At 37.1% G+C, this 14562-nt stretch overlaps 1 protein-coding gene across 1 annotated transcript in view; it reads left to right on the top strand.

The window, feature by feature from the left end:
- The window catches only part of Syt10 (synaptotagmin 10), a 59899-nt gene extending 48859 nt beyond the window's left edge, over positions 1-11040 (top strand). Inside the window, exons 5-7 of the mRNA XM_050131059.1 lie at positions 657-828; positions 3948-4077; positions 5486-11040. Of these exons, the coding sequence (XP_049987016.1) occupies positions 657-828; positions 3948-4077; positions 5486-5557 (374 nt within the window). The 3' untranslated portion in view covers positions 5558-11040. The remainder of the gene's footprint in view (positions 1-656; positions 829-3947; positions 4078-5485) is intronic.
- Positions 11041-14562: the final 3522 nt, after the last annotated feature.

A 14562-nucleotide genomic window follows, 5' to 3' on the forward strand; every position in this document is an offset into this window, starting at 1 on the left:
TCACACACTAGGCTGCCATTTTGTCTTATTGACAATGTCCTTTGCCTTATGGAAGCTTTTCAGTTTCAGGAGGTCCCGTTTATTAATTATCGATCTCAGTGTCTGTGTTACTGGTGTTATATTTAGGAAATTATCTCCTGTGCTAAAGCATTCAAGGCTACATTCTCACTTTCTCTTCTGTCAGGTTCAGTGTAACTGGATCTGTGTTGAGGTCTTTGATCCACTTGGACCTGGGTTTTGTACAGGGTGATAGATATGAATTTATTTGCATTCTTCTACATGTTAACATGATTATACAAGCACCATTTGTTAAAGATGCTTTTTTTCTTTGTATAATTTGGCTTCTTTGTAAAAAAAAAAAACAGGTGTTCATAGGTGTGTGGATTTAAATCACAGCCTTTGATTCTATTCCACTGACCCACATGTCTGTTTTCATGCCAATACCAAGTTGTTTTTATTACTATAGCTTTATAGTAGAGCTTGAAGTCAAGGATGGTGATGCCTCTGAAAGTCCCTTTACTATACAGGATTGTTTGAGCTATCCTGGGTTTTTGTTTTTTTTCACACACACTTTCTTATTTAGTAAAAATTAAATATGGTGTTTTGTGCATAGCATGAATGCTTTAATTTTAATAAAATTATCTCCCTTCTCACAGATCCTTATGTCAAAGTGTCTTTGATGTGTGAGGGCCGACGACTTAAGAAACGGAAAACGACTACAAAGAAAAACACTCTCAATCCTGTGTACAATGAAGCCATTATTTTCGACATCCCTCCGGAGAATGTGGACCAGGTCAGCCTGTGCATTGCCGTCATGGATTATGACAGGTGGGTGGAGGCTGCTGGCCCCGATGCAGATCTTCAAGTTGTCATAGCCAGGTCACATCTGCTTTCCAGGTTACTCACTGTTACAGCAGATCTCACTTGAAATAAAAACAGGGCAATGATGCATGAGAATCTATACTTATAGTTTTCTTTTGTTTTCACCTCCAAAGCAGTCTTTCTTAACATTCACCTGAGGCTGAAGAAAGGTCCGCAAGGAGTATGAAGAACTATTTAGATGTAGGGTTGGTGAGGACCTTTTCTTCAGAATAACAAGCACTGCAGTCCAGAGTTGACTTCACTAGAGGGGCTACCACACAAGGATAGTGATGCTCACCCCAACTCTATAACGAATTGGCTTTGAAGGCCAGCATGTCTTTGGGATTCACCTTCTCCACTGGGAAACTGTTAACATGCTGTGGAACGTGGGGTGATAATGGAACTGGAAGATGCATGGTGATCAGCTCAATGCTTTTATACATTGCTTTTGATAACTCTACCACTTGTGTAGAACATGAATATAAAATGCTTAAAAGAATACTCATTGGACTAGGAGGAGTGGTAGGATAGTGTCTCAAAGCCAGCCCCTAAAAATATAAATAAATAAATTAATATTTTCTGGTCTACTTGAATTTATATTAAAGGAAAAGGATCTGTGATAACTTTTCAGTAGTAGAAAAATCTTGAATTATCCCATTCTTCAAATGTTAAACACTCTATAAATGTTTTCATGAATAGCCCTATTTTGCTTTAACACCTACCCCTATTGACTATTCAAAGCAGTGAGTTTAAAAAAAAAAAAAAAAGCAGTGAGTTTGAGTAGGTACAGCTAAGCATGTCATCAACCCAATGTTAAGGAAATAAATATTAATGCCACATAAATCAGTAAGATAAAAATTATTCCTATAAATATGCTTGTTGGAAAACTTCATAGTGCCATGAATTTACATAGGAGAAGACCAGAAAAACATACTGGAGCATCCTCGAATTACCCCCAAAGCCTCCTCAGAGATCTAAATGATTCTGTAGAAAGTATTTCAGATTCTTTCATATTACATTCTGTTTCAAGAACCGGCTTTTGAAGAAAGTTGGGATGGCAGAGACATGTAAGCTTAACACTCAGGGGGAGCAGGCAGGAGGCTCAGTTCAGCTACATAGTACGTCTGAGGGCAGCCTGGGCTGCATAAGACCTGGCTTCAAAAAGATTAAAAAGAAAGAAGCCCAGCATGCCAGGTGCTGTCTTGACTTTCCTGATGGGACCCAGCTTCCACCATTGACTCTTCTGGGCCTCCAGTTTGTTATGAAATGAGATGATAATAATGTTACCCAGAGTGAGAGTCACAGGCTCAGGATTAATTATGTTAAAATGCTTGGGGGAAAAAACTATCTTTACATAGTGAACTCTCAAAAAATATTAGTTATCCCCAGTCCAAATGGATACATCTACAGAACACTTCCATGCCTAAGGCTCAGGAAACATTGCAGAAGAGCAGGTAGAAAGATTACAAGAGCCAGAGAGTCAGGGAGTTTGCTGTGAGACTGTCTCCTAGTAATGGCAGAAGCTACACCCATGAAATATCACCAACGTGACTGCATAAATGTGAGCTGAACAAGGACTGCATCAACTGACAAGCCCAAGAGGATAAAGAAAATACTACAAGGCCCCAACCCTACACAAAGAACAACAGGTGACTGAGAAATTCTGGGAGCAGGAGAGGTGGTCTTCTTCAGGGAAAAGCACGCCAATAGGTCATCCAATGCCAAATGGTCAGCCCTGGAAACATACATACGAGTAACATTATACAGACTGAAGAGCTTATATTTAGGAATGCATATGCCTGAACATATACCTATGTACATACAATAGCAATTAATGAGAAAAAGAGGCCATGAATGTGAAGGAGAGAGAACAGTCTCTGAGCCTGTTTGGAGAGAGAAAGGGGGATATGGAAATACAGTATAATTATATTTTAATATCAAAAATAAAAAAGTAAAAATAAATATTAGCTATCATTTTTATTGGTTGCAGTGAAAGTGGGGCATAAATAGAAAATAGTAATGTCAAATGGTATGCTTTGTTATGCAGTGATAAATCATAGTGGTGGGACTAAACACAGTCCTACCCCCCTTAATTATACTGCCAGCAATAGCGCACTCACGCATATAATTTAGTCAGTAAAATAGAGACTGTTATGCCAGAAAGTGAGCACTGTCCTCCTGCCATACAGTCTAAGCACTATCACAGAGCAAGGCTTGTGAAAAGAGTAGGGTTTCTCCTGACAGTGTGGGGGTTGGGTAGGACTGCATCCCAGAAAGCAGCGTTGTAGAAGTGAGGGGTCTGTTGGTGTCCCAGACACACACTTTCCTTGTCAACATTGCATAGGTTTATGAGTCTTTTATATGTAAATTCATTTTGTATGTTGATATTATTTAGTTAATTATCTCTGGGCCTTTTTTTTTTTTTTTGGTCTGGTCTGGTTGGTTGGTTGATTGGTTGGTTGGTTGGTTGGTTGGTTGGTTGGTTGGTTTTGAGACAAGATCCCATGTACCCCAGGCTGGCCTCAAAACTTTCTCTGTAAATAATGATGAACTTGAACTTCTGATCTTCATGTCTCCACCTCTCAGCCAAACCCCACACCTGGCCTACTTAATTTTTATTTAGAAATTTTCATTTACTCTAAACTGCTACACAATAATCCCTTCTCTATAGGGAATATGTTCTATCATGTTCCATAGGTTATGGAAAACAAAGACAGTGGTGAGCTCCATGTATTCTGTTCTTCCTACATGTACAGATCTTCAGAAAGTCTGCTTTATAAATTGTGTACGAGATTGCCAGTGACAAGTAACAAATAATAAAATAGGACAATTATAACAAGCTACTATATAAAGCATTATTTAATATTGATGTGTTATTTGTTTCTAGAACTTTTCATTTGATATTTTCAAACAGTGACTGCCCATGGATCACTGAAAGTACAAAAGTAAGATCTGGGTCTGGAGACCACCATAGCATGTAGAATCTGCTGATTTTGATGATGTGTTAAAAAACTGTACTGAAATGTGGAACATTCCACTTACCTTTGAATTCTGACAGTGAAAGTATGATATTCCACAAATCCTAGGGTGGGGCACAATGAGGTCATAGGCGTGTGTCGAACTGGACTAGACGCTGAGGGTCTTGGGCGAGACCACTGGAACGAAATGCTGGCCTACCACCGGAAACCGATCACACACTGGCACCCCCTGCTGGAGGTAAGGATGTGGGTGCTGCCTCTGCCCTCAGTTATATTGCTGTTACTTAAATATTTTGTTTTTACCTGCTAACTTTCATTTGACATTTCCCTTATTTACCTTTCAAAACAATTCTCTCGCTTTTGTTTCAGAGTCTCTAACGTCATCTTTTTCAGTCCCCCATCAGTTCCTATGTAGCAAAAGACACATAAGAACACAGGACATAGCATGGCATTCGATCACAGATAGTTTTCTAGTAACTGGATCAGGGACAACTGGCATTAAAAGACAAGTGTGCTTTCCTCTACACGTATCTTTTTTTCATCCCCTATGTCTTTATTTAGTAGACAAACAGATTGTATGGACCAGAGACATATGCACAGCCTGAATTTAGCACTACAGGAAAATGAAGAGTGAAATTATATTTTTTCTTGTTAGAGAAGGAATAAATGAGAAAGTACTAGTTATTCAAGAGCTGAGTAAGTTGGTAAACAGAGGTGAAAGCCTCACTTAGAAAAAAATCTACTTATTTCAACTTCATTAATCAAACTTCATTAAACTCTCAAAATATAGATATCTAAGGATCATGAGACTTACCCTTGTCATTGGGGTTGCCACCTGACAAGCTGGCCTTCCCATTTATGAATTCCACAGATGAAAATTCCCTCCTACTTAAAAGAAAAAGGAACACAGCCTTGAATTAGTGTTACAGTTTGTTGCTGTAATAAAATACAAAGACCAGAAGTGATCTCTGGAAGACAGCTCTTTTTGGCTTATGGTTCCAAAGGAATATCCATATGGTGGAGAAGCGTAGTGGCAGGAGGCCATGGAAGGAAGCAGAGAGAGCCTGTTTCTATCCACAAACAGGAAACAGAACAAATGTGAAGAGGGGCACTAAGGGTGTAAACCTCAAAGTTCACCCAACAAGGCTATCCCTTCCAATGGTTCCATAAGCTTCCCAAACAGTCCTCAAATTTAGGAGCCTATGGGAGCCATTTCTCATTCAGATTATCATAAGTCATTGGTGTCTACAATTTCTTGCTGCTCTTACCTTGCACTATAATAAGTAATATTACAGAAAGAAACCTAAGCGCCTCCTATAAAGTGTGGGACCCTTCTAAAGCCGTAAAAGGAGCAGTGAGACACTGTTCTGTGTACGTTCTATGCTTCAAACAGTGTGTGTTACAGGAAATGTTTGCGTTTTCTCTCTCTGCCTTAGAAGGTAAGTTCTGAAGAGTGTGGAGGTTACAGAAATCTTATCTTCAGAGATTTACAAATTGTGCATGAAAATCACTATTAAAAGAGAAAAAAAGAGAGAGAGAGAGAGAGAGAGAGAGAGAGAGAGAGAGAGAGAGAGAGAGAGAGAGAGAGACGATTGTCATTATATGCTTTGCCGTCATTGGATCAGATTGAAATTCCTATCTTTCAGTTACCTGGCCGGGCAACCAGCTTTGATAGTCAAGGATCCTGTTCTTCTCCAAGACTACCATCCACACCATAAAGCCTCCAAATAAAACCACGTCACAGAAAGACCTAGAATCATGTGCTCATCGAATCAGATATACACAGACACAGAACATTTGACTTCTTCATTTAAAATATACCCATGATAATGAATAACTTGTTGTATAATTTCTGTTTGTTTTACCTCTTGGTTTATTTCTGTTTTTAACTTTGAGCATATCAATGCATTTTATCTGAGTACTAATAGTCCTTAGTTATATAAGGTATTTTATATTTCATGTCATTTATTAGCACCGTGTTTTAATATGTTTTAATTCTTTGCTTAAACAAAGAAATAAGTTATTTGACAAGAGAACCCAGTTGTGTGTAAAATTAAATATAGTTTATGCCTGTGTTGTATGAAATAGTAAAATCTATCATTTCCAGATGTACAGGCTTTATGTAAACTTTAATGAACACATTTAAATTAATTCCACAGGATCAACTCCTTCAAGTTCTAATTAATGTCACTTGTATGATAATAGAGTTTTCCTTCGCAATCATCATTTTTGTCATTGGGGTTTATCCCTCAAGCTTCTTATTTGGGGCCCTCAGCTAAGCTGCAAAAATGAAAACTCACTTTGAATATAAATATACAAAGTGACATTGAGTAGCAGGTTGTCAACAGTAGTCCAGACACCTGCTATAATGCTTAGTTGCTAGTTCTGAAACTTCTAGTCGTCTTCACCTCAAGGGTAGCATTGGTATCCACCCTAAGAGGCTACAGTCATAACTTCATCTTTCAAGGTTCTCCCGTACTGTGGTGTGTCTGTTCTGTGACATGAAGCTGCCGTGTGCTCCCATGATTTTGATGGATCGCACTTAACAGAAACCAAAAGTCCAGCCGCTCTCAGTGCCATGGTCTTTTAGATAGACAGGTGATGACTCCACCCACTCAGGATCTCACTGGAGTGGAGAGTCTCAAGGAAAGCATGACTTGTTCAACAAACTATAGATGCATGTTACAAACAGTACAACTTTCACACTTAATACAAACAAACATATTCCAAAGGATTAGATAGCCAGCCATTGACTTTCAAACAGATTAATTAATCAAACCATTAGAGGAAAAAACTATGCAAATGCTTTTTTGTTTACAAGAGAACTTTCTTTGAAATCAGGCCAGCTTTTTATTGTCTCATTTTAAGACCCCACTGGACGGAAACTGTATGAAATTAACCTTACTTTCGAAGTGTGCGTATTTAAAGTTTATTCCACAATAAGGTTTTTTAAAAGGAAGAAAATTTGTATTTGGAATTTTAAAACAAGTTAATTAGGATGAGAAAGTTTTAGACAATGAAGTTTTTATATTTGTAAAATCCCTTATTTCAAATATTAGGAAATATATTTAAAAGTCTTGAATTTCTCTCATCAAGATTCAATTACTGTTAACTAGAATGAAAACACATCACACATTAATATTCTCGGTGTAAACTCAGTTCTGCCTAAAACTTTTCAAAAATGCCTATGTCAAGATAATGTAAAAATAATACTAAGCTTTTTCTCATTAAAAATAAGAGAAATATGTCTGAAAACACTTGACTCTCCTGTCAAGTCAAAACACACAAACAAACAGAAACAAACCCTACTTGTGGCAGACTGGGAGACTCAAGATGACAACTAATCTTGAAGTCTTTGTTTCACTGTAAAATAATAGCTGTTAGATGGAAAGAAAACGCTAGAATCCTAGTGTGCTAACATTTAGGGAGATACTTTAGCAGTAGATATAGCTGTGACATTTCTTAAGTAGGTGGTGTATGCATTTTCATTCAAAATGATATCTTATAGACTTACTCCTGGCAAGATCACAGCTAACTTCCTAAAGAGAACAGGCTAAACCTTCCGAGGAACAAAAGGGAACTGTCAGGTAACCAGAATATTTTAAATAGGAGGCAAGTAGATGAAAATTAGATTGGAAAAAAAATTAAATGCAAAATTACACGAGAATTAAGTCATTTATTTCTCATGAGAAGTACGTCAAAGCATTTGCTCAACCTAGGAAAGAGATTAAAGAGAGAAATTTCACAACTTTCAGCTAATGTGTGAGAGTTTTCTCTCAGAGTACTGCACAAATTCATTAGAACGACAGTTCGTGCTGAGAAAAAAACAATCCTTATGTGTCTTATGCAACGCCCCCTCATCCTCCCCTTCCAAGCACAGAACCTTCTCTCTGCTTGTGAGGTACTGTTAGTTTCTCAGCGTTTAAATACGGGTCAGTGTTGCAGACGCCCTCCACTAGCCTGTGGGATGGTATGTGCGGGTTGATGCAGCATGAAGCTGTAATTTAGGTATACAATAAATTCCCGATTTCAGGGATGCATTCAGGGACTCACCAACATATGCATCTAGGGAAAAAGATTCAGTGTCGCCTTGTGGGCCTGACAGCGCAGTTGCTAAGTACACTGAACATGAAGACACCAGTATGTGTCTAGTGCACCCTCCTTTCACAAATCCAGCAGCCGATTCGTTTGCGATTTTGATTTGTTCCTCATTGGTGTCCTACATTAGATTTTAGTCAAAAGGTCCAGGTACGATCATCTGCTTCCTAATGCATTTTTCTCACTGGTTATTGATTGCTTTTTCAGGCCACCCTGTGTTGCTGGTACCTCACATGTAAAACTCACCATGTTCATAGACACTCAGTTCAGTACCAAATGTTAGGACAAACGCCAGGGAAGTAATGGGAGGAAGCGGAGCCAGTCATGCACCGTCATATAGTTTTGTGGTGTGTGCACATATTAGTCACTGCAGGGAGCTCACAAGCAATCAATACTGACTCAGGGTTTATAGTAGAGCAAATGTATCTGAGAGATTTGGTTGTGATCGTTAATTGATACTCACAACTATGAGTGTTCTTTTGTAGTGTTTATTCTTTTAAAAATTTCCAGGCTCAGTAAGAAACACTCAGTCTCTTGAAGCTTTCATTCAGGAGCTACTTCAAAAGTAAAAATAAGTCAGAATTCCATTCCACTGCCATCATTACTATCTATAAAGCAAATCATAATTTATTCCAAAATGAGATGTCCAAGCAGCCAGGAATCACTACAATAAAGGAACATAAAATCATAACATTGAACACACACCAATTTCTTTCTACCTCTTCAGAAAAGACTACTTGATATATTCTTGAGCAGAATTTGTCTGATTTTTTGTTATAATAGCTGAGATATTACCAACCAGTTTAACTGCAAATAGTTAGAAAACTGGGTTGGTATGGCCTTGGGTAACCACTCGGCATCTTTGTTAAACGTAAAGAAAGCATGACCTTGTGTCACAACTTGGTCTTCTAGCAATTACAGTTTTTCTGAGATGACCGAGCTGGTTTCAATGCTTGTCGTTTTTAGACTAAAAGTGTACTGTTGTCAGCAAGTAGATTTTTAAAAACCTGAAAATGAGATAATTTAAAGAAACCATATGGGTAGTGAAAAAGATATTAAAGCATAGGAAACAAAGATATTGAGGTATCGTAAAAAAGGAACTCTTTTGTATTTTAAGTTTCAGTGGGCAATAAATTCTCAAATAATGTTCCAAAACTCCATAACTTAGCATTTAATAATTACTCAGAGACAAGGTTCAGGATACCATTTATCTGAACCTGCCGTAAAGACCTAGTATTAAGGAGAAAAATGAGTTTTAATACTTTACATGGGGAAAAGAGATAATTAAGTAAAATGCTATTTCCAAAACATTATCTCTTAGGTATTCTATTAACTAAGAATTTTCTTTCATTAAAAGATCAATATTTATCCGATAATCTGTCAGTTAAGATTAAGGTAGCTACTTATAATCAACCATTAATGTTAATCAAAAAGATGTATTTGAAGAGTGGCCCTGCATATTTGATCAAAATGCATTCTCGTTTGATCAAAATGCATTTAACTGCATTTTTATTAAAATGCATTTTTATTAAAATGCAGTTAAATTGATATTTTCCTTTCATCATGTCTATTAAGGAACTACAATAAGTTTGATTTGGTAGCATGGTAGTGCTGTGCTAAAGAGAGAGAGAGAGAGAATCATTCAATTAAGGACCAAGGTAAGCCTTAATGATTTACGTAATGAAAATATTTGAATACTAAAAAGCAGTGACTGAGAAAAAATAAGTAAAAGATGTTTAAAAGAAATGATAGTATTTTGTATGTCTGAGATGATTCGATACACTCCTCCCAGAGGGAACTATTTATATAAATCCTATTTTTAATCTCTATTGTGATGAGAAATACGAGTTGCTCTTGATATATTTATATGGAAATATTTTAATCTCAAGCCTATAATAATTTTTGATGTAGACCATGAGACCCTTTCCAAACACTGACACTACGTCTGATTTTATCACAGAGGGTAAAAGTAAACCATTGTCTTCTGATGTTCTGTTGAGTTACACCCACTGTGCACAGAATGTCATACTTACTGAACATATGACTGAGTTTTAATTATCCAATCTCATGAGGATTTTGTTTCTTGAAAATAAATTACTGAATACTGATGCAATTTACAGATATGAGTCAAAATTCACTAAGAATAAGTTTTGATGTTGCAAAGTTAATGTATAAAATGGATAGATTCGCTAAGGCTTGCCATATTGCTTCTTGTGTGCCTCATCTGAGCATTAAGACAGGGAATTATATCTTTCCATGATTTGCTGAAAACTTTGCACACTCCTAATAACTGCTTTCCCCAAGATTATGTAAAACAACACAATTGTCATCCTCTATAAATACTTATGTAAATTATCTCATAGGTTTCATTAAGATTCGCTGTTTTTCTTGTAGAGTCCTTTAAGCTTTGCATTTAAAGAATTTAGTAGTATCAACATGAAGAGCTCACTGCATCAAGGAGAAGCAGGCAAAACTCCAATATGTAAAATATTTGCATTTCTAGCTTGTTCCTTAAACAAAGAGTACAACATGCAGGTTGCCAACATTAGCTGTTATTAACCCAACAGAGCAAAGATGGGGTTCACATTCAGAGACGGAGAAATCACAGAACACTGTGAATTCAGAATTAAGATAAGTCGAACTAGAAAAAAAAACTGGCTTCCGTCATAAACATGATGTTTCCTCTAACTCCCTTACAAGTTGATAGTGGCCATGTATACTGATAAGACCTGCTAGTCCTCTTCTTCCCACAGAGCCTCAGGCAATTTGAATCCACCATAGTTCATCTTTTTTCAATACCTTTAAGTCGTTGTTCTTAATGTAACTTTTCAAGTGAAGTTTGTGATTTCATACTTAGCCATTGTTTAAGTCAGTATCTTTGACTTCTACATTATAGAACAGAAACTAAAGTCTTGAAATTCACATCTCTGACTTTGTACATGGTGACCAGTCATTTGCAAATCTTGACATCTTATAATCATATTCCTTCGAGCAGGTGTTTCTGTAAACCCTCTGAAAAGGTGTTACACATTGTATTTTGGTATTTTTTCCTGTCTTCTTTAGAGTGTACGAACATATTTGTCAGGATCAGATGAATTATGTAACAAAGAAACCTCAAAGTTGTTATGAAGGGTAGTTCATAATTACTTTTGTAAAAGAAATGGAAAAGCACTTGAAATATAATTTTATTGTTTCATATGTATTTTAAAAAAGAAATAAAGTGATTATAAATAACTCTATCTGTTACTAAAAAAATCCTTCTTCTCAATTTAATTTTGCAAGATAAATGTGAAGCTTTTCTTGAATACGAATTAAGCATAATTTCCAGTTGCCTTTAATACTCCCTAACGTGGGGGCTAGAAAGCGTAGCGCTGTTCTGCACCACCGTAAGTGCCTCTGAAACAAAGCTCAGGTTACTAAGAGAAGTATGTAGCGGGTTGACCTAATGGTCCCCAGGGCTGGAATGTAGCTCAGTCATAGAACATTCATCTCGAAAGCCTGAAGCAGGGTTCCAACCCCAACAACACAACAAAGAAAGCTGTAACCTGGGGTGAAAGCCTTCAGCTAAGTGACTTCTGTGCTTAGCTATGACGATCGGGCAGCTGTAGAAATGCGGTAATACTAGGAAGACATGGCTTGATGCTAAAATGACAACCTAAAACAAAATTTGACAATCAGGACAGAAATCATAAATGGCACAGGTAAGTTTCCCCTTGCTGTCACTGCAGCAGACAATATTATAAAATATGCTTTTCTTGAAATAAAAAAAATCACCCAATTCTAAAATTACCATAAATTTTGGTAACAGAAATCAATTGCCTTTGTTAATGTATTTAATGAATCTGAATAGTCAGGAAAAAGGCTTTGGTGTGCTCAATTGGTTCTTTGGAGGAGTATCTTTTTAAAATAAATTTCCACATATATACCAATAAAATATTTACCTTACTCAAAGGGGCCACCAAATTCTGCGGCGCCAGCACACACTCACAATGTATGTAGTGTCTGTCTAAATGGTGCCACCAGGAAACACAAAGCCAAACACTGCTGCTTAGTAAAATAGTAAGGTACAGGCGCAAATAAAACCATGGAACTACCAGAACTAAAGGCTATCACCAGAAGATCAAATCAACAAGAGTTTCAATCCAGATTATTTCAATTGGTTATATTGCCTAAAATAGACAGAACATGTGTCATGGATCAAGCTTGATTACATACCTTACTTTGTATAAAACTTTAAGTATGATATTAGGATCATTTTTTAAAAGTGAGAGAAAGCCGTGTTGATATACAGTAATTAATGACAGAGAAAGACGTTGCTCTAAACTTTGAAATGTATTCAAATCTGAGCTTTTATCTTACACAAGTCATGAACTATGAAAGTGAGTACTTTAAAATCTTTCACATAGATTTGCTTGAACCCTAAAACAATTCCTCATTTTCATTAAACAAAGATAGTCATTGTAATTGAGAAGTTAAATGAAAACCAAAGGTCACATAGTTGGGACTGGATTTCAAATCTAGGTCGTTCGCCGGCAAGTACACATACATACATGTTATAACCTTGTGCTTTGCCAGGGGAATTCATTAGACAGACGATGAAATAAAAGAAAATGTTCTCCTCTCGGATAAATCATCAGACTCTCGTTTGCAAATGAAAATCAACTGTCTGACCAACAGAAAAGGAAGAAAAAATTTCAAAAGCTGTACAGTGTGCCCAATGAAATCAAATCCGGATACCCAGTTAGTCACTTCTTTCATTTTCACTTTCTTATTTCTACTATCCAGCTCAGTCTTTGCTGCCCATTTCCTATATTTTCTGTATAAGCCTTGAAAAGTATTGCTAAAACTCCTGGATTCCCATGGACAGATCCTGTAATGCACAGATCTACCTCTTTAAATGTGTTTATGAGTGCCCTATAAGCTTCTTCACAAACTTTAAATGAATTTTAAATAAGTAAAGTGGTACCATAACAGATGGAACTCTGAAAAGTAAAACAATTTGAACTTTGACCCTACTCCAACAGACACAAACAATTCCCTCTGCCTTGCTCCTCCAGTCCTACCAATTGATTCCAAGTTGACCCATAGTAGATTTTCCCTTGCAGGGGCTTTGGAAGGCCAGCTTCATCCCCTCCCCTCCCCCTTCCCACAGCCTTTCCATTCTCCTCACTTTCTCAAAAGCTCAATTCTTGTTTACTTACCTAGATTTTTCCATTTTTGGAATGCATGGATCTCCCTGGGATTACCCCAAAATATTTTGTTATTTGTGGCTATTGTAAAGGGTGATGTTTCTCTGATTTCTTTTGCAGCTTCTTTATCACTTGTATATAGGAAGGTTATTGATTTTTTTTAATTGGTTTTGTATCCTTCTACATTACTGAAAGTGTTTATCAGCTGTAGGAGTTCCCTGGTAGGATTTTTGGAGTTGCTTATATAAACTATCATATAATCCACAAATAGTGAGAGTTTGGCTTCTTCCTTTCCTATTTGTATCCCCTTGATCTCCTTTTGTTGTCTTATTGCTTTATCTAGAACTTCAAAAACTATATGGATAGAGTGGACAGCCTTGTCTTATTCCTGATTTTAGTGGAATCACTTTGAGTTTCTCTCCATTTAATTCAATATTGGCTGTTGGCTTGCTGTATGGTACTTTTATTATATTTAGGTGTTCCTTATACCCCTGATCTTTCCAAGATCTTTATCATGAAGGGGTGTTGGATTTTGTCAAATGATTTTTCAGCATCTAATGGGATGATCATATCACTTTTTTTCTTTCAGTTTTTTTTATATAGTGGATTACATTGGTAGATTTTTTTTTTGTATGTTGAACTATCCCTGTATCTCTGGAATGAAGCCAGCTTGATCATGGTAGATGATTTTTTAATGTGTTCTTGGATTTTATTTACCAGTATTTTATTGAGTGTTTTTGCATCAATATTAAAAATTAAAAGGAAGGAGAGAGGACAATGGGGGCTGGATCTGTGTGAGCTGGTAAAATGAATTGGTATGAATATGATCAAAATATATTCTATAAAATTCTCAAAGAATTAATCAAATATATTATTACAAAAACAGCATTCAATTCTCAGGTTTCTACAGACCTTCCTGTTTAAACAGGAAGCTATCCTTAATGAGGTTATAACAATCAGGGGTATTCTTTGTGCTCGCATTCCTTCCTCCCTCCCTGACCATTCCCAGATTGTAAAATGACTTTTTTGCTGATAGTGAGGCAATAGACCAAGGCATTGCAGCACACCTTACACTCCTGCATCCTGTCTCCTCTGAACAGTTATGCCATTGGTTCCTCAATCGGGATGGAATGAAAAACCCACATCTAGGCTTTGGCACTGGCTTTTGCAGACTCTCCACATCCAAGATCCCTACTACACCCTTCGAGAAGTAAGGTAGCCTCTTCTATCAACCCTAAGTAGAATTACCTTGACTACTGTTATTCCTTGGAAACTACAGCTCCCAGACTCCTCCTGGATTACCGACACCTGTGCGCGCGGGCGTGCCCAGGTGCAGGTCTCCCAGATAACCTTGCGCTTCCCGTTAAAAGCGAGCTTCCATGAGGTCTCGCGCTCTCTCTCTCTCTCACCCCTCTCTGGCCCCTTGTGTGTCTCGC

This window comes from Alexandromys fortis, unplaced genomic scaffold (genome assembly GCF_014885135.2).
Source record: "Alexandromys fortis isolate MF-2015 unplaced genomic scaffold, M_Fortis_MF-2015_v1.1 scaffold_28, whole genome shotgun sequence".
In the NCBI taxonomy this organism is placed as follows: Eukaryota; Metazoa; Chordata; class Mammalia; order Rodentia; family Cricetidae; genus Alexandromys; species Alexandromys fortis.